Here is a 21,144-nt window from a genome sequence, read left to right on the forward strand (position 1 = left end):
ATTATGTAATGCCCCTAATTATCCCTGCTAACTTTCTCTTACTCTGAAGTCTTCTCTGTTTGAAACATAGCTGCTCTTGCTTTCTTTTGATTAGCATTAACATGGTAAATCTTTCTCTATCCCTTTACTTTTAATCTATATGAATTAATATCAATCATATTTCTTACTATTTTATATTTGTTACCCTTGTTTTTTGTTCTTAGTTTTGTCTTTCACTCTCTTTCTGCCTTTTGTGGTTTTAAGTGAACATTTTATATCATTCCACTTTCTCTTAGCTTATCAATTATATATCTTTTTAAATTTTTTGAGTGGTTTCCCTAGTTTGAAATATACATTTACAACTAATTCATGTCCACTTTCAAACAACGTTACACCACCTCACTGGTAGTATAATACCTTAGAATAACAAAGTATTCCTAATTTATCCCTCCCATCCCTTGTGTCATAGCTGTTATTCATTTCAAGTATCTATAAGTTACAATCGTCAGATATATTGTTGATGTTACTGCTTTAAATAAACTGCTGTTAGTTTTTACTTTATCTTCACTTATTCCTTCTATTATGCTCTTCTTTATATAAATCTGAATTTCTTACCTATATCATATTCCTTCTCTTTTAAGAACTTCTTTTAGGGAATGCCTAAGTGGCTCAGTTGGTTAAGTGTCTGCTTTCGGCTTGGGTCATGATCCCAGAGTCCTGGGATCAAGTCCCATATTGGGATCCTTGTTCAGCAGGGAGCCTGCTTCTCCCTATGTCTGCTGTTCCCCCTGCTTGTGCTTGCTCTCTCTCTTTCAGACAAATAAATAAATAAAATCTTTAAAAAAAAGAAGTTCTTTTAATATTTCTTTTTTTTAAAGATTTTATTTATTTATTTGAGAGAGAAAGAGCATGAGCAGGGGAGGGGAAAGGGGCAGAAGGAGAGGGAGAAGCAGGCTCCCTGTTGAGCAGGGATCCCAATATGGGACTTGATCCCAGGACTCTGGGATCATGACCCCAGCTGAAGGCAGACACTTAACCGACTGAGCCACTCAGGCTTCCCAAGAACTTCTTTTAATATTTCTTGCAAGGCTGCTTGTTTCTGTTTGTCTGGGAAAGTCTGTATCTCTCCTTCATTTTTAAAGGACAACTTCACAAGGTACAGAATTGTAGGTTGATGGTTGTCCTCTCAACACTTAAATATTTCATTCCACTGTCTGAATATGCCTAGATGTAGTCCTTGATGCTTTTTTAAATCTAGTTTTGTAACTATCATTTGGATTGTAGAATGGTTATCTCTGTAACAGTTTGGACTCCGTTTCGTAGTGGCGTATTCATTTCTATTTCATCTACTCTGACATCTAGAAGGACTTTGAGTATCCATGGCAACAATAATTCATAATGAGGTTGCCATGTATGCTCAACAAAACAGAATTCCTACATATAAAAATGGATATAAACTTTTTTCTTTCATTTCTGGGTTTTCAGATTCTATTTTATTTACCGTTATAAATGCCTAAGTCAAATTAATTTGGTGGTCTGGGTAGTATCTGCTTAGATATCATGATATCTAACTAAAGATTCCAATGTTTATGTCTTATACAGAAGGACATGTTATCCTTTGCAGTATTAGTTCCTTCCTGGATCCACCTCACGAAGAAAAGGTAAGAACTTTAGTTTTAGTTTAATTCATGAACCAGCACATACTAATTGACCATTTCTCTGTGCTAGATACCACAAAAGATAGACCAAGACAAGAATCCCTACTCTTGAGTCATATATAATACTATTGAATCTTAAGAGTACTCTTATCTTGATGGGCACTGAGAAATGTATGGAATTGTTGAATCATTAAATTGTATGCCTGACACTAATGTAACATTGTATGTTAATTATACGTGAAATAAGAAAAGAAACAAAAAACAAGCTACATGCCAAATAACCATGGTTTACTGGTGAGAAGAGAGGATGAGTGAGTGAGCCAGCCCTTGGCCGCTTTATATCATCTCCATGTTTTCACTTATTTGAGAGAATCTATACAGAAACCCAGAACTTAGGGCACCTGGGTGGCTCAGTTGGTTCAGTATCTGCCTTTGGCTCAGGTCATGATCCCAGGGTCCTGGGATCGAGCCTCACATCAGGCTCCTTGTTCAGCAGGGAGCCTGCTTCTCCCTCTGCCTGTCACTCCCCCTGCTTGCGCTCTCTCTCTCTCAAATAAATTAAAAAAAAAATCTTTAAAAAAAAAAAAAGAAAATAAGAAACCCAGAGCTTAAGAGTTCACACATCATCTAGTCCTCCATAGTCAGCTTATGTATCTTCACAGAAGGAGAGTCTATAACTTTTCCTTAGAAGTCTAATCTAGTGTCCAACCATTATAAATACATCACAGGGATGAAAAGTACAGCATAGAGAATATAGTCAACAACACTGTAATAACTTTGTATGGTGACAGATGGTAGCTATGCTTATCATGGTGAACACTGTGTAATGTACAGATTTGTCAAATCAGTATGTTGTACACTTGTAACTAACATAACATTGTATGTCAACTCTACTTCAATTAAAAAGAAAGAAACTCTTCCTCACATCTAGTCTAAATCCTCCTTGTAACTCAAACATATTTTATGCTCTTTTTAGTGTTAATGCAATGTAAATGTCACCAATCTTATTCATAACCATTTAAATATGCATGTTTTGTGTGAATGTGGATATACAAATACAGCTACATATATTATAAAGATTCAACACTCATTAAAGGTTGCAGCAAGGAAGCACTATTTTACCCTAGGCTTATTTCCCTTTAAGTTCATATTTCAAATCCAAAAAGCAAGCAAATAGCAATTTTTTTGCTTTTGGATCATAAGTAGTAACATATGGTTACATAGATTAGGATTGGATTTCTTGCAGAGTATCACAGAACGGTTACTGTTTCAAACGTTATTTCATTTGATCCATAGAATTTTCTTTTTGTTTCCAAGAGCCAATTAGAGTTTTATAACGTTCAGATGTTTAGCTTTAGTATGATTATCTCCACTTTGCCAAAGGGAAATCAGAGACTGGCTTGCCTAGCAACACGTAGACAGGTAGTGACTAAGCTGGGGCTAGAACCAGGCTTCTTGTCCTCAAATCCAGCACTCTTTCCATACAACCCTAGCTACTATCAAATAGAAAAAAAACGTTTAAACTTACAAAGCACAAAGTTTCACTTATCAACAGCTATAAATGGCCTACAATCAAGGCATGTTGTGAGAGGAACAAAAACAACATTCTTGAACCATGTATAGGTGGAAAGTTATCTGTTTTCTCTGAATTGTGATGATTATCATATTCCATTATTAATTTTAAGACATAAAAATATCACCCAAAGCCTACAGATTTTTTTAAATATTTTATTTATTCATTTGACAGAGAGAGAGAGAGCACAAGCAGGGAGAGCGGCAGGCAGAGGGAAGGGCATGATCCCAGGGTCCTGGGATCATGACCTGAGCCGAAGGCAGACACTTAACCGACTGAGCCACCCAGGCACCCCCAAAGCCTACAGTTTTGTAAATGGACTTTCCATAAACTGGCAAATGAGTCCTTTACATTTAGAGAAAATATTAAAAACAAAGTTATAAAATAATATTGAATTAGACTTAAAGCATTTTTACCAATTTAAAAACAAAGACTTTGGGGCACCTGGGTAGCTCAGTTGTTAAGCGTCTGCCTTCGGCTCAGGTCATGATCCCAGGATCCTGGGATCAAGCCCCGCATCAGGCTCCTTGCTCTGCGGGAAGCCTGCTTCTCCCTCTCCCAGTCCCCCTGCTTGTGTTCCCTCTCTCGCTGTGTCTCTCTCTGTCAAAAAATAAATAAAATTTAAAAATAAATAAATAAATAAATAAATAAATAAATAAATAAATAAATAAAAACAAAGACTTTAATCACTTATTTGAAATTATTCTATATTCAATCTCATTTCAACCTTTTCTGTGTTTGGAAAATGTATTTTTCCCACAAAATGTACACTGTGTACACTTTCCACAATGTACTTGTACACTTTGTACTTCGTACATGGCTGCTTATTGACAAATATACAACAGAATCTGGTTATAAGATGCCTCACTATTACACAGATGAATATAATATCATGAATTAAACCAGGTTCAGTAATAGATTACAACTACAGCAAAAACCTCATAGGTCAGTCTATACATCAGACATTAATCTGGTTCTCTTGCAACGTTACTATTAAAGAGATTTTCCATGTAATAATAGATATTCTAAGAGATAGGATAGTCAAAACCTGTCCACAGAAAGAGAAATCATACATATGATAATATACACATGTCTACAGGAAAAAAAAAAGGTCTTAGAGCAATGTTTTTCTAAATATAGGTTATAACCCACTTGTGGGTTATAAAATCAATTTAATGGGTGGTGACCGTATTTTCATTAAAAAAAGGGAATGGAGTGGAATGAGATGCAATAGAATAAACTAGACATTATCAGTGTACGTCACACCAGGTAAGGTTAAATGTCTTTGTGTGAAGGATACTGAAACTTTTTCAGGATGCATGTGCAGGTATTTTATCTGTTTACTGGATCATGAAGTAAAACGTATTTCTTACTATAGATACGGCACATAGCAGAAAAACACTTGCCTTAGAGAATCCCATCCCAAGGCAGAGAAAGAACCCTTGGATGACAAGATACACTTGACTAGCTATGAGACAATAAGAAGTAGGAGAATGCAGATTTCACCCTGATTTTCTAAGAACAACTCAAGGGAACTGAGTCAGAAGGCCAAGAAATTTAGGAGGAATTGTGTCTGCCTTCGTTAGAGTATAAATGAATAGGAGACTTGTAGGATCACTCCCAAGCTGCCACAATTCTAACCACACAAATACTCTAGGTAGATGACCCAAGAAGAAGTAGTCCTGATCTGGGTTCATCAGAGATAGAGAGGGAACATGCTCTAAGGGGATGTTGCTACAGAGCCAGCTCCCCAGTTTGTCAACTCTAATTCATGCAACTCAGGCCTGTTTAACGGTTCTACACTTGAGGATAAGGCACATCTTGAAGGAACATATCTATCAAGCCTCCTGATGTCTTTGAAAGAAAATGAGCTAGGCCCATTCCTTTTGTCTATTCCTCGTGGTATATAGGTATCATATATAACCCCACTGCCATCATTGCCACCACCACCAAAAAAAAAAAAAAAAAAAAAAAAGAACAAAATAGCCAGGGCTATTTCTGGATAAAATTTGAAAACTGGAAAGTTTTGCCAGCCTACCCTTTGGTCCTCACCTTTCATCTCCACTTCCTCTTGTTCCTGATTCCACTCTGTCTTGGCCTCTCCTACAGCCCTTCTCCTAAAGCTTTTCCTTCATCTACTCATCTTGTAATCCTCAACTAAATTAATTGTTAATCCTCACTTGAATGAGAAATTGCAAAAGACATAAGATCTCTCCTCTCCCAGGGATATGTGCAGATTAGCAAACACATAAACATGGAGTCTGGGTACCTGAGCAAAGAAGAAGAGCTCACAGGGAGAGAGACTGCATCTTGCACAGATGTCCACGCCATTCACTCATAAGCTTGGCTCGTTAATGGTTAATGGTTTTCCTCAAGATCGGATTTTGATCAGCATATACTTATTCCATGGGATGTGCTTTATTGTTGCTCTCTAGAAATTGAAGCAGCTGCTTACCTGGCGAGCTCATTCTTTAGAAATTATTCAAGTGATCTACGTAGAAGACAAGCAAATGGTTCTTACTGCCTCCATCGATGGATCAGTAAGGTATGGACCTTCATATGGTGAATTTAGGGTTTTGAGCATGAGAAGTAAAAATTCTAAGCTGAAGTTTAAGTATATACCCTAAATACACTCTTGATTGGATAATTAAAATAAATAAATACATAAACAAACAAAAGGTAGCACACACAAAGGGCCTTGAAAAGGTGGCCACTGGTTTGGAATTCTTTTCCATGCCCAAGGAGATGAGATGCTCTGCTCATCTACATTAGAAGTATAACAAATACTCTAATAAAAGCGTTTTTTGGTGGACTCATTTTGAAGAATTAAGCAAGATGATTATCTCAGAGAAATAGACACATGCCCAGGGAAGGCCCCGGGAGACAAAGGATCAAAAGTCACAAACAGAGTAATAGCAAAGTGTAACTTAACTGCTGAGAAAAGTGAAAGTGAGTTAATGTTTTGGCTTTTTTTTTTAAGATTTTATTTATTTATTTGACAGAGAGAGACACAGCAAGAGAGGGAACACAAGCAGGGGGAGAGGGAGAGGGAGAAGCAGGCTTCCCGCTGAGCAGGGAGCCCGATGCGGGGCTTGATCCCAGGACCCTGGGATCATGACCTGAGCTGAAGGCAGTCGCTTAACCAACTGAGCCACCCAGGTGCCCCGAAAGTGAGTTAATGTTTTCATGGGCAATGTGATTGATTTTGCAAAGTCTACTTGTTATCAATTGCCTGAATAATGCTAAGGATACATACAGAAAATGCTGAACACACACACACACACGCGTATACAAAGAGAAAGGAAATGTCATGACATTCCTTGAGACAAATTGCTGCATATTAAAATGTCTCAAAATCATGGTAATGAATTATCCTCTGGGGAGAATAAAGTCAGGAATGATTGAGAGATGTGGAGAGACTTCAAAGTGTATTGGAAAGCTTAAACATAGTGACGGCAAAAAGGAAGGAATATTTTACATTGTATAAAAGACCCTGTGTGAACCTGAGATTGATTTGGATCTTCACGGAACAGCCCCCAAAGGATTTTAAGTGAAGGACTAACATCATCTGATTTACATTTTTAAAAAACAACACATAGGGAATGGATTTCAGAGTAGCAAGGTGGGAGCAAAGAGAACAGTTTGAAGTCTGTGCTGAATACAGCGGCCTGGACTAGGGCAGTGCTGGAAGGAAAGAGTCTGGGTCTGGGAACTATCTAGGAGGTAAAATTCGGGAGACAGAAACTTTAACTGAAAGGGGAGGTAAGTAATAGATGTCAAGAATACCTCCTGGCTTATACAGCTCAGTGAATGTCGGTACCACTCAGGAAGAGAGGAGGCACTAAAAGAGGAGGATATTTTGAATGTGGAAGGGTGGAGGTCAACTTTTAGAAATGTTGAGTTCGAGGGAGTCTGTGGGGGTAAGGTCCTAACTGGGGTTCTTCTCTGCCAAAAAAGGAATCTGTTGTTTTATTCATAGGAAAAATTAAGGACATGACGTTTCATTATTATAGATGTTTTCCATGACTCTGTCCCTTGGGTGTCTGCTCCAGCTTATTTTCAGCTACCTGTCAGCAGAAGTGCTAATTGGGGATGGTAGCACACGCACACACACACGCCCCACAAGTCACATGTGTGCACACCACCAGTTACCCTTGGCACAGAGAACTTACTTTCAAGATCCCTTCAAGTGAAGCTCTCCCCAGATATGCAGCTCAGAAAAAGTAGCTCTATGAATAGCTATCTCAGAGACAGTTCTCTTTATTTTTCTTAAAGATTTTATTTATTTGACAGAGACACAGCGAGAGCAGGAACACAAGCAGGGGGAGTGGGAGAGGGAGAAGCAGGCTTCCCGCGGAGCAGAAAGCCCAATGTGGGGCTCGATCCCAGGACCCTGGGATCATGACCTGAGCCGAAGGCAGGCGCCCAACAACTGAGCCACCCAGGTGCCCCGACAGTTCTCTTTATAACTAAGCTCTGTCCTTTTGCAAACACTAGCTGCCATTTTCTAACAGAGTAGGCAATTTTAACACTCTAGATCTTGTAAAAAAGATGATGATTTTATAATGGGAAAACCTGTAATTAAGGCTTAGCTCTTGGACAGAGGATAGAAGGGGTGAAGATCCATATCTGAGGCCTGGGAAATCAGGCTGAGAGGTGGGATCGATCATCTGGGAGAATTCCACATGCAGCAGGAAATGCCACAAAACAAAGGAGAGCAGAAGCTGCTTCAGTCCTGGTCGAGAACACAGTGAGTTTAGAGTTGTCCTAAAGGTAGTCCTTACCTTCTAACTGCCATGCTGGAAGGGCTGGTCCATTTCATTTTAATAAATGCTCTGGCAAGACCACAGCATTGATGCAGTGTTGAGGAATTCAAATATGTAAGGGATATAAAGTGCTTATGCTACATTCTTAGGATGCTGTCGGGTGTGAGGAATACTGGCTAGATACCTCTGCTCTGCCTTCTCCTCAATGCCAACCCCCCTGACCTGGGAAACTCTTGGACTTTGTGGAATTAACTCTTAGCTCATGCTGGTTGGCCTCCTCATAGGTCATGAGGACTGCTTCCATCATTTGCTACTCTGAGGTTGAAATCAAGACATAAAAGAAAAATCTCCCACATACTTTTATCTGTCCTCGAGACCTAGGGCACACACTTCTGCTAACGACATTCTGTAGTACTTTAAAGCAAGTGGGCTACTTAGAGGGATCTCATTGCACTAAACTGATGGGGAAATAATGCATACAGATAAAAAGCCACTTCTGCCATGTCAGAACTCAGTCATAAAAAATTAGTATGGTGTTTCTGTAATAGTAGGAGTTATGGACGGAGGTTGAGAGGATGTTGGTAACAGGAAAAGTGTCCGTAGGAAACCCCTCCCCCAAGTTCTACTGATGCTGATACAGAGGTAGACGGCTGAGGCGTAGCCCATTCAAAGGCCTAATTCAGCTAATACACTGTCAGCCAACATGGGTTCTGATCACCTTGAACAAGCAGGGTTATTCTGGGAAATATCTGTTCCTTGTTTTCTGGCTTTAATGGATGTGTATCATAAGTACAGATTCAAGTTGACACTTCCCAAAATTGCTGTAGATTAGAATTCTAACTGATAGAAATGCTTATGCTCTGATTAGTTTCACGTATTTAATAGAAGAGTCCTAGAATCAAGCTTCAAATCCCTAGTGGATCAGTGAAAATTCATATAAATGATCTAATAAACAGAATAACTTCCACTGAATTCCAGTCACTTTCTTCTCCCTACCTTTGCCTCTCCTCAGGCTTTGGCATGCCTTCAGTGGTCATTACTGTGGATATTTTGGGCAGCAAAGAATGTTTGAAATATCACAAACAAGTGATTTCATTTTGCCATGTGATGTTAATGAATATCCTGTAGAAATAAAAGAAGAAAACAAGTTCACAGAGAAGAAGCAAAAATATGAATATCCTCTGGTATTTGACCAGCAAAAGTAAGACCATTGGTTTTGGTTTTGGTTTTGTTTTGTCTTTAGATGAACAGACAAGAATTAAACTCTTATGATACTGTGACACTATGCTGGATGTGGAGAATTCAAAGATGAAAAGTCCAGGCCTTTTCAATAATGTCATAGTCCAGTAGAGGGGAGAAATATGTAAACAAAAAGCCTCAGTATAATAGTACTTTTAAGATAATTACAGAGGAGTAAATGGAATGTAACCAAACAAAGAAGACCAAAGAGGCAATTTTGGTCTTCTTTGCTTAGTTGAATCCTATTTAAGTAAAAGCACTAAATAATGAAACACTATGATACATCATCAGGTTTTTCAAGACTTGGGAGTCCAGTGAGCAAGCAAGGAAGACATGGCAGGAAATAGAGCAAGAAAAGTTTATAGAGGCCAAATCACAATGGGCTTCTGTTATAGGCCAACATAAGGATTTTAAACGTTAGAGAAATCATAGTGACAGAATACACAAGAGAAAAAACAGGTCTGAAGAAAAGGATAGTGAGTTTGGTTTGGACAGGTTTAAGTTTAGATGCTTGTGGGGCATCCAAATGGAGATATTTAATGAGCATTGAGATAGGCCCATCTGGATGTTGAAAAGAAAGCCACAAGCAAGTATTTGAGAAATAAATAGGAAACATGAGGTGACAATGGGATAGGTTACTTTGTAAGGAAGTCAAATAGCTCTAACATTGAATAAGAGTTTGATTCATGGGTTTGCTTGTGTCTCAGGGACATTTGAGCATTGCTTAAAGGTTTAGAGGAGGAGGACGGTTCCCCAGGAGGGCACAGAGTGCTGACAGAAGGTGTTTTGTGCTTTTGTAATGTTCAGTTCTGGTTTTGATGTGGTTGGATCTTTGTCATAACGGAAGAGATCAGTACTCATTTGAGCTCAACATCAGCAAAGCATGGTGGATAACCTCAGGGGACCAATCTTACCTGGACTAGCAAAATGGAGCAGACCAGCCCTGGGGAACTGAGTAGATGAGTCCAAAGTGGGAAGAATCAGAGGGGATTGTCTAAAATAAAGTCCTTTAAGGAAATCCCAAGTGAGTCCAAGCTGGAGAGACTCAGTGCCATCATCTAGACCAACAGCTGGTAGAATAAATAGGAACTGAAACTAAGAGTCATAAGCCACACAGAATTTGGATTAAAACAGGAGCAATTTGAGAAAAATCAACAAGGGTTCCAGGGGACTGCCGAAACCCCAACTGAAGTGCTCAAGTTTAGCCAGCAAGAGCACTGGAGAAAAAGTCATGCCAAAATGTGAGCGGTGGAATAGCAGAGCCAAGATGTGGTAAAGTTCACCAAGCAAAGCTGGTCAGTCTCCCTGGGTAATTGCTGAGCCTTGACCATCCATCTATCTTAGTACTCAAAATAGTATATTCTAATTTGGTAATATGCATCTCCTTCACTAACTCTGTGAGTTCCTTGAGGATGAAGACCATGTTTTGTACCTCTATATATACCCAGTTCTTAGCTTAATGCTTTGCACACAGTTGGCACTCAAAAGATAGATTCAAGTGAGCAAATAGAGAATGACTTAAATGCAGAGGTAGCATCATTAGGACTGGTGCCACGGGAGCCAGAGAATCGGGGACCCAGAGAAAGCAGGATGTAATGGATACTAGTTTAGTAAGCAGAGAGAATAAAAGATGTGGGTATGTGCTGAACAGTTTTCCTTCTATCTTTTTATGCAGATGGAAAAAAATGAGCTCAATGTCTTTGCTTTTCAAACGTACACCTCCCAAGGCCTTTGAAGTGGATCATGACTTTAAGTTTTTCAAGTCTCTTTCTTCTCCCAAGGTAGCCTTAAAACAAATGAACGAAAAACAAACAAATAAAAGAAAGCACTTTGCTCTTGTTTTCCCGAATTTGGATCTCTCCAAGATTAGTTTTCTACTGCTGCTGTTACAAATTACAACATACTTGGTGGCTTAAACAATCCGAATTAATTATCTTACAGTTCTGTATGTCAAAAGTCTGACCTGGGTCTTGCTGGGCTAAAATTAAGGTGTTGCCAGAGCTCTGTTCCTTTTCTGGAGGCTCTAAGGGAAGAATCTCAATGCTTTAGTTTGTGGGCCCTCTTCCTTCATCTTCAAAGCCAGAAATGTGACTTCTCCCTGACAGTTTTCCTGGGGTCATAGGTCTCCGACCCAGTGGGAAATGTTCTCTGCTTTTAAGGATGCCTGTGATTAGATTGGGCCCACCTGGATAATCCATCTCAAGGTTCCTGACCTTAATCATATCTGCAAAGTCGCTTTTGTCAAGTGAGGCAGTGTAGTCCCAGGCTGGGGGAGGGAGAATTAGGGTGTGGACATCTTTGGTTGCCATGATTCTGTCTATCACACACTGACACACATCAATGCAGAATTAGGAGAGAAATGGGTCCTGCTATTCATTCTATTTCTAGTATTCCTAAAGAGTGGATATAGCATGAGTTGATTTCTTCAAGATCTTCCACACAGTAAACCAAACTTAACCTTCCTAATGTATCTCCCATTATTAACCCACTGTTGCCCCACCCTCTACAAATCAGGCTAGTTGTTATTTCCTGAGCATTCCTGTCTTCTGCCCGACAGTTTGTGTGAGCTGTCCTTGCCACATCAATGCTTTTCTCTGTCTCTCGAGCCCATCCTACCTTTGTAATTGACAAAGGATTAGTATCTAGAATACAAAAGAACTCCTAAGAATCAATAAGAAAAAAAAGACAGTCCAATTTAAAAAAATGAACAGATACTTAAATAGATACATCACAAAAGAAAAAAAAAATTGCCAGTAAGCACATGATGAGATGCTCAACCTCATTAGTAAATGTGGACATTCACATCAATAATGTTATGAGATACCATTTTACACCCAGCAGATTGGCAAATATCAGAAAGTCTGACTCTATCAAGGGTCAGTGTGCATTACACTAATTTGGTAGTGTAAATTGGTAGAACCACTTTGGAAAACAATATGGCATTAACCAGTAAAGTTGAAAATAGGTATAGCCTGCTAGAGATATCCCCTGGGGAAACTCTTAAACACATGCTTAGGAGACAGGAACAAAGATGCTCAGAGCAGTACTGTTTGTAATAGCAAAAACTTGATAGCAGCCTAAATGCTCATGAACAGTATAATCGGTACATAATTATAGCATATTTATAGATTGGAACACTATGGAGTTGTGAATATAAATGGACCAAAGTAACACTCACCTGTATGGATAATAGTTTAATACATGCTACTGAATGAAAAAGTTTTGCTTAAGAATATATACATAATTATCATTTATGTAAAAGTCAAAAAAAGGCAAAACTAAATAAAATATTGCTTGAGCAAAAATCATATAAGGTGAAATTACATAAATAAAAGCAGGAGAATTAAAAGCACAAAATTCAGGACAGTCACTACATTTAAGGGCAGATGAAAAGGACTGAGAACCTCAAAGTTGATGGCATTGTTTCAGTATGTAAAACAGAGCAGTGGGTCCATTATGTCATTATTCTTTTATAGTATCAACTTCGTATTTGATAAATACTTAATATTTCCCAAATGAAACAATTTCCATAAGCCCTACCTTTCTGTCCAGATGGAACTCAGCTGCTCCCAGAGGACAGGGGGACAGACAGGTGAAGGACAGGATGTGGAGTGTGATAGACTTAGGTTTAATCTTAGATAAATTATTTTATCTCTTTCCTCATTGGAAAGCCCCCCTAAAGTGTTGTTGTGAGGATTAAGTGAGAAAAATGTATACCAGTTACATCACAGATACTCGATAAATGTTAATTCCGCATTCCCCAACAGGCCCAGTCTCTCCTGCTTTGTGTCTTATAGCATATTCATTTACCATGTTCTCCAGTGAATCAGAGTATTAATATACTTACCTTTACTTCCCACCCACCACTAAGTCCTAAGATTTTTATGGCCAAAGTTATATGCAAGCACATAACAGATACTCAATTTTGTTGAATAGGATTGAAATAGCACAACCTAAAAATAAAGATTGGTAGATACTTTCAATATTCTCTTCCAATTTAAAGATAAGAAATAATCTTTTAAAGTAATTTAACTGAAGCATTAAATGCATTTTGGGAAAACTTTAGCAACGTTTTAAAGCTCTGGAAACAATCAAGTGCCCCAAGGATCACCTTCTCCTTTGCACAACTTGGTCTTCTCAACTGGTTGGTAAAATAACAAAATTTTAATGCTAAAGTTGAGTTAAAACCCCTTTTTCTTAGGAATCTCTGCTTTTTACCAGAATCTTGTTTTGCCCATTACTTTTCTTTCTCAATTGTATAAAACGTATTCATTCACTTTTTTTTTTTATCATTCACTTCTTTTTGAGGTACCGTTATCAGTAATAATAATACAATGATACTAATTCTTATATCTAAGTAGCACCGTGCTCTATGTGTATTTCATTTGATCCTCATAAATAGTCAATAGGGGAAGAACTTGCCCAAGATCATTCAGCTAATAAGCAGCAGAGTCAGGATTTGAACCCAGGAATTTTGCCGCTGAAGGAATGTGCCCTTTGCATTAAACATTCACTCCTGTGTTTTGCAGATTCAAAGACGGGCCTTAGAAGGATTCCTGACGGAAAACAGAGAGGCAGGGATTGTTTTTGGTTCTCTGCCTATATATAGGGTGAGTTGGAGGTTTCTAAGACTAGAGTAATTAGAAAACAACAGGGAATCTGACATCTCATTCCTGACCCTGGGCTACCAAACAAGGTTGAAGAAAATCACATCACCAAGCCAACGGCTGCTTCTATGAGCATACTGTGTCCGATCCCCAAGAAGTCTTTAGTTCTCTATATCCATGCCCTTGATCACTTGTCTCTGCCAGTCCACATTAAACACCACAAGAAACGATTTCAGACTCTATCCTGGCTCTTCACCACCTACAGGACAAAATTCAAACACTTTGAGCCTGGCGTACAAACCTTTCATAATCTGGCCTCTGTCTGGACTGTCTGATCTCATTTTCTACCACTTTCCCCCATGTACCTTACACTCCAGCTATGCCAAATTCCTTGCCATTCCTTAAGCATCTTTGCTCTTCCCTCTTCTGTGACTTTGCCAGTGCTGTCTCCCTGTCCAGAAGTTCTTCCTTAGTACTCAGTACTCACCCTTCCAGTCTCCACTCCAGATAATCTGTTAAAGAACTAATTAAACCAGGAATAATAAACTGAAGATGAAATATTTCAACTCTATCTTAACTTATTATTTTTTAAAATGTTCTCTCTCCTCCCCAAGAACACGTTCATGATAACAGCAGCAAACACTTAACCTACAGATGATGCTAAGGGCGAAGTGTCAAGAAGGAATAGTGGGCATTTGGGAAGGGGGGCATATTTTAAAGCAGTTGGACCTTTTCGTTCCCTATTCTCCACCCTTGAATTCACACTACAGAAGTAATTGCCTGAAGTATGTCTTGCTAACTCTTTACTTATGGCTTCTAGGTACAGAGCCCCACCAGCCTAAGATTCCTTCCACTCATTGGCTCAGACGCACAAAGGGAGTCTGCAGATGGCATTCCAGGAAAAAAGAAGGGGATTCATGTTCAACATGAAAAAGTCAGTACTCAGAATTCCAGAGTGGATCTCCTTTCTGTCTGGGGATTGTTAACAATTGCTTTGTTCCCAGAGACATGCTGGGCCTAAAATTATCTCAGTTCATACTCTTGTCATGAATATTCCCAGATGCATGCATTTTAGCTCAGTGAGATGGAAATCAGGAATTTGTTGAATGGAGACAAAAATCAAATAGGACCTTTGAACCTGGCAGATGAAACTTTTCCAGAGCTAATTTAAGACTTAAATTCACTGCCTAGTTTTAAAAGGCAATGTGACATACCATCTCTGAGGGCTGTGTAACCATCCTTGTACCTGCAGGGTAGAACCATGATATCATTAAGTTTCTGGCTCACCAGCTAAGTCAAGTGTTTTTATGTGTTAAGAAGAGTAGCTAATATACAATGTTTTAGAGTTTATGTAGCATTTTTATAAGTGGTTCCCTTCATTTTCACAATAATTACAAAGAAAAAATTGGGGAAAAGTGGAGCCTAACCAGAGGGTAAATGACTTGCCAAAGATCGCATAAGAATTAAATGATAAGCTGAGATCCACTCTGATTCTAAATTTCATGCTCATCCCTTTAAACCATACAGCCTAGAAAATTCAAATGCTCTTACTCTTCTGCTGGCTCTAGGAGGCTGGTAAGGGCCCAACTTAACCGGCAGCCATTCATCCCATTGTTAAAATAGATCAAACTTTAAGGGGAAGATCTAACATAGGGTACTTTTTGTAAGCCTCCACCCCATGAAATCAGACTAAAAACAGAAAGGAGCTGGTTCTTATTGCCTGTGCCTAATGCAACAACAGATAACAATCACAGCCACCACCACAAAAAGCTGCTTTATTTAATTATGGAGAAAACTTGAGCATCATTCTGTCCTCGGGCACATAATAAGAATATGAATACTTCCTGTTAATCCTCAACTCTACTAAGAATTGTTGGCAAAAGAAGGGTTTTCTATAAAATAATGTAATTTATTTTTAATTGTTTTAAGTAATCGATGAGACACAGTGGTATCAATAATCCAAAACTGCATGCCTGGGTGGCTCAGTCAGTTAAGCGTCTGCCTTCAGCTCAGGTCATGATCCTGGGGTCCTGGGATTGAGTCCCGCGTTGGGCTCCTTGCTCAGCAGAGAGCCTGCTTCTCCTGCTTCTCATTTGCTCTCTCGAGCTCTCGCTGTCTCTCAAATAAATAAATAAAATCTTTAAAAAAAATTTTTTAAAAAGACACATGTGGCTATCTTCTTTCTGTCACTTAGTTTGTACTTAGAAAATGTAAAGTATATTTAATATCAGATGAGGCAAAACAAATAAGAATGCAAATACAGGCAAAAAAATTATATGAACTCTAAAACCCAGAACAGTCTTTTGACTATCTGTTAGTTTGGATTATTTATTTACTAAAGATTTTATTTATTTATCAGCACTCCAATAGCCACATATGTCTTAAATGCAAGAGGGAAGACAAAAATGGAACTAAAAATTAGTCATGGTTAATGTACATAATGAAGACTCTACACCTAGATAATCAGAAATTGATTGCACTATGATTAGTTTTATCAAAGATCATGAAATATAATAAATTATTTGTCCAAACGCAAAGGAATTTTTTATATATCTGTTGTTTTAATAGATGCTTTATTTTCTTTATCACTCTGAGAGATCATTAACCATACAAAAAGGGCAAAGGAAGCAGATATCTCCATTTGCCTACAGAAAAGGGACCACAAAACCATAATTAAAAATTTTCCTTCTGGTTTAATGAAGAAAAGAGTTAAGTGTAGTGAGGGATTAAAGTCTGTTTCCAAAATAAAATTAGGTCATTTTCAGAAAACTGTGCACTTTGCAAGATAACAATAAACTCTGGAAACTGGCATAGATTAAAGAATCACTATATTGATTGTCTGCAATTTTAGGAACCCATACAGCCTAAGTGGGAAAATAGTGGATGAAGTCAAATCAATAAATACCCATTAAATGCCTATTTTCATAAAAAGCACTTCCAGGAACCTGGGCATAAATTTACCTCAGAAAATTTAGTGTTCAAATTCCAATTTTGTGAAACAAGCATGTACAGAATACCTTGAAATACCTACTATGTGCCCTGCACTGTGCTAGGCACTAAGAAGCCATTTTCATAGACCAAGGAGCTCACACTATAGAGGAGAGAAAGTTCTCTGAACAAATAGTCCAAAAATGGGTGTCTTAATCTCTTTGACATTATTTTTAAATAATAGAAATGCTGATTCCAACTCTCAATGTCTTTAAGTGGTTTGTAAATCCCTTTAGAATTAAACAAGTTACAGAATATTTTTTTTTAAGATTTTTATTTATTTATTTGAGACAGAGAGAATGAGAGACAGAGAGCATGAGAGGGAGGAGGGTCAGAGGGAGAAGCAGACTCCCTGCCGAGCAGGGAGCCCGATGCGGGACTCGATCCCGGGACTCCAGGATCATGACCTGAGCCGAAGGCAGTCGCTTAACCAACTGAGCCACCCAGGCGCCCAAGTTACAGAATATTAACCATAGTACAGGAAAACATACATCAGGGCATAAGTTTATACAGTTGACCCTTGGACAACACAGGTTTAAGCTGCGAGGATCCACTCATATGCAGATTTTTTCAATAAATACAGTACAGTACTTAAGTGTATTTTCTCTTCCTGATGATTTTCTTAATAACATTTTCTTTTCTCTAGCTTACTTTATTGTAAGAATATGGCATATGTACTAATCAACTCTGTATGTTATCAGTAAGGCTTCCAGTCAACAGTAGGCTGTTAGTAGTGAAGTATGGGGGAGTCAAAAGTTATATATGGATTTCCTACTGTATGGGGGATTGATCAAGGGTCAACTGTAATTCTTTTTCTGTTTAAATGTGGGAAGAGAGTGGGAGAATATGAACTCTGTGACATGTTCCATTTACAAAACTGTGGAAGCATATCCAATAACAGAAAAACGGTTAAGTGAAAGATGGTATACAAGATAGCAGACTCTAGCTTTTCAAAGAATAACAGAAAAACCCTCACAGTTTTATTTCAGGTGAAAGGGGATATAAACTATAACTGAGTGATATTACTAGTGAAAATGGCTAACATTTGTTTTTAAATTAGTGTACAGGGTACAAAACCGAACGTTCCGTATGTACTCTTTTCAATCAATCTTCGTAACATGGAGGTAGTTAAGATGATCATCCCCATCTTATATTCAAGAACACTGAAGCACAGAGGAAAAGTAATTTAAGATCCCCCAAAGAAGTAAGTTAATAGAGCTGGGATCTAAACCCAGCAGGTTGACTTCAGAGCCGGGACACGTAAATACAATGCAATGTAATTCAAAAGTAAGTAAGCTGCTGGGCCTCCCCTGGTCACAGTAACTGGATGAGAGTCTGCAAATAATGAAAACTGAAGGACTCTCCCTTCCCACCACTCTCTGTTCCCTCGCTCTAGTTCATTTTTCTTCATAGCTCCTGTCACTACCTGACATTACATTCTAGAAAAGCTCATTTATTTGCAATGATTCTTTCCCACTAGAATGTAAGATCCACAAAGGCAGGTACTTTGACTTATTCTCTGCTGGGATTCCAGCGTTTAGAACAGACTGACACATAGGTCACACACACACACACACACACACACACACACACAAACTCGCTGAATGGAAGAATGAATGAGACCAAAGAAGGGAGGAGGGTGCAGGAGGAAGTGGGGGAGAATGAGGATAGAAAATTAAAGAAAGAAACATGAGTGCAGCTTGGGAAATTGCATCAGTTGGTTGGTGGATGGATGTGGGGAGCTGAGTTTCCCCCCTTGTGTTTCAGAGGGAAAGAGTGGTCAGGTTACCTGTAAGTGTTCAAGCCTAAGAGACCTTTAGGTGGTTGAATTTGGTACTTGGGGCTCATTCTGTCTTTTTCTTTACCTTGAACTCTCTGTGTTTCCTCACCCCTTTTTTCATCTTTCTTTCTTCTTCCCCATAATAGGCCATAAAATCAAATCGATATGTACTGTAAATATTAGCTGAATATTATGGACAAAATTTCTGAATTTTTAAACTAAAGAGTTTAACTTTTTATATGTATGTGTTTCAAAAATAACCAATTCAAAACTCATTTTCATTTCTCATTTGTAGGATCATCACTTGATTTTATTTTCCTGTAAGTCAATGGATTCTGATGATATTAACATACAATATCTCTATGCCTTACAATGACCTAGCAAACTTCTCTAATTTGCTTTGTTTTAACCAAACCTTTAATAGACTGGGCAGTTGAGTCCCAGCATGGATAACTGCCCAGTCTAGTAGTCAGTCTAAAGCTTGTGCTCTTCCATCACACCCTTCTGGAATGCCACATTTTTATCCTGGAGGCACACAGGATAGTTAAGTAAATAATGATACTTTCTTACTAGGAAGATTAAAATCTCTATAAAAATAGTGGTGCAACGTGACTCTGAAAAATTGCATTATCATATAATGCCAGTTACTAACTGACGTTCCCTTTTTTTTCACAGATGTCACGAAGGAGAAGTCTGAAAAGACATTTAGTCCCACAAATAAATCTGGCTTCTTCCTTCTTCCCATTCATCTCCAAGTGAAGAGAGGAAAATTAGAAGTGGCTGCTGTGGCCTGAGCTGCACATAAAATGGCAAGATCTGAATGACACTCCAGTCTTAATTTCAGGATGAAAGTGAGGGTCCACCAGACACTGTCACCCACATCTGTATCCTCGGGCCATCGTGTCAATGGAGAAGATCGCTCAGCTCTGAACAAGCAAGCAGCAAGCAGCCAGATGTCTAATTTCTTTCATACATGGAAATCCATTTAACAACTAGGTAATGTTTCTTGTTTACTGTCAGCAAAATGACACATAGGGAAACAAAGAAAATCAATAGCATTAGTAGATCTAAAATAATATGGTTATCGATGATCAGCTTTTTGCCTCCCCCTGCCACCCTTGTTCACCCCAATTCATAACCAGAATTATTATCCAAATATATGCAGTAAGAGGCAAATTACTATGCTATGTGTTCTACAAAGAAAATTATTAAAAAGAAAAATGTGCCGAGCAAGCCTCTGCCTCTTTGTCTTCTTCATTTAGGGAAATGTCATATGGAAGAAAATGTTCAGAGTTTCTAGGATTAAGTTAGAAGTTATTTACATTTCATCTAGAAATGACTCCGATAAAAAGAATTTGAATGGTTATATGAACTTTCTGGGGTTCATCTTTTGTTTTTAAATTTTTTTTATTAACATAAAATGTATTATTTGTTTCAGAGGTACAGGTCTGTGATTCATCAGTCTCACACAACGCACAGTGCTCACCATAGCACATACCCTCCCCAATGTCCATCACCCAATCACCCCATCCCTCCACCCCCCCACCACTCCAGCAACCCTCCATTTGTTTCCTGAGATTAAGAGTCTCTTATGGTTTGTCTCCCTCTCTGGTTTCATCTTGTTTCATTTTTCCCTCCCTTCCCCTATGATCCTCTGTCTTGTTTCTCAAATTCCTCATATCAGTGAGATCATATGATACTTGTCTTTCTCTGATTGACTTATTTCAATAGCATAATACCCTCTAGTTCCCTCCATGTCATTGCAAATGACAAGATTTCATTTTTTTGATGGCTGCATAATATTCCATTGTAGATGATAGATAGATAGATGATAGATAGAAAGATAGATAGATAGATAGATAGATGATAGCTAAATATACCAATCTTTATCCATTCATCTGTTGATGGACATCTAGGCTCTTTCCATAGTTTGGCTATTGTGGACATTGCTGCTATAAACATTGGGGGACACGTACCCCTTCGGATCACTACATTTGTATCTTTGGGGTAAATACCCAGTAGTGCAATTGGTGGGTCATAGGGTAGCTCTACTTTCAACTTTTTGAGGAACCTCCATACTGTTTTCCAGAGTGGCTGCACCAGCTTGCATTCCCACTAACAGTGTAGGAGGGTTCCCCTTTCTCCACATCCTCGTCAATATCTGTTGTTTCCTGTGTTGTTAATTTTAACCATTCTGACTGGTGTGAGGTGGTATATCTCATTGAGGTTTTGATTTGGATTTCCCTGTTGCCAAGTGATGTTGATCACTTTTTCATATGTTCATCTTTTATTAATTCTTTTAATTGACTTCAGTGATTTGGCCAAATGATTAATTTTACCCATGGGTATTCATGTATTTTTACAATTTTTTGTATTTTTGTATTTGTATGAAAGCATCTAAATTTGATCAATAACAAATGAGATTTTTTAAAGATAGATTAATTTATTTGAGAGAGAGAAGAAAAGAGTAAATAAATGGGGGGAGGCGCAGAGGGAGAGAATCTTCAAACAGACTCCCCACTGAGCTCCATGCCAGGGGGAGGGCTCAGTCTCA

The 21,144-nt window shown here is 38.4% G+C and overlaps 1 protein-coding gene across 1 annotated transcript in view; it reads left to right on the forward strand.

The window, feature by feature from the left end:
• Positions 1 to 19,349, forward strand: part of WDR64 (WD repeat domain 64) — a 146,557-nt gene extending 127,208 nt beyond the window's left edge. Inside the window, exons 22-28 of the mRNA XM_045876185.2 lie at positions 1,582 to 1,640; positions 5,646 to 5,755; positions 8,989 to 9,177; positions 10,891 to 10,996; positions 13,745 to 13,825; positions 14,643 to 14,756; positions 19,266 to 19,349. Of these exons, the coding sequence (XP_045732141.1) occupies positions 1,582 to 1,640; positions 5,646 to 5,755; positions 8,989 to 9,177; positions 10,891 to 10,996; positions 13,745 to 13,825; positions 14,643 to 14,756; positions 19,266 to 19,349 (743 nt within the window). The remainder of the gene's footprint in view (positions 1 to 1,581; positions 1,641 to 5,645; positions 5,756 to 8,988; positions 9,178 to 10,890; positions 10,997 to 13,744; positions 13,826 to 14,642; positions 14,757 to 19,265) is intronic.
• Positions 19,350 to 21,144: the final 1,795 nt, after the last annotated feature.

This window comes from Mirounga angustirostris, unplaced genomic scaffold (genome assembly GCF_029215605.1).
Source record: "Mirounga angustirostris isolate CCGP_5_RB_7025 unplaced genomic scaffold, mMirAng1.0.hap1 SCAF_6, whole genome shotgun sequence".
Taxonomy (NCBI): Eukaryota; Metazoa; Chordata; class Mammalia; order Carnivora; family Phocidae; genus Mirounga; species Mirounga angustirostris.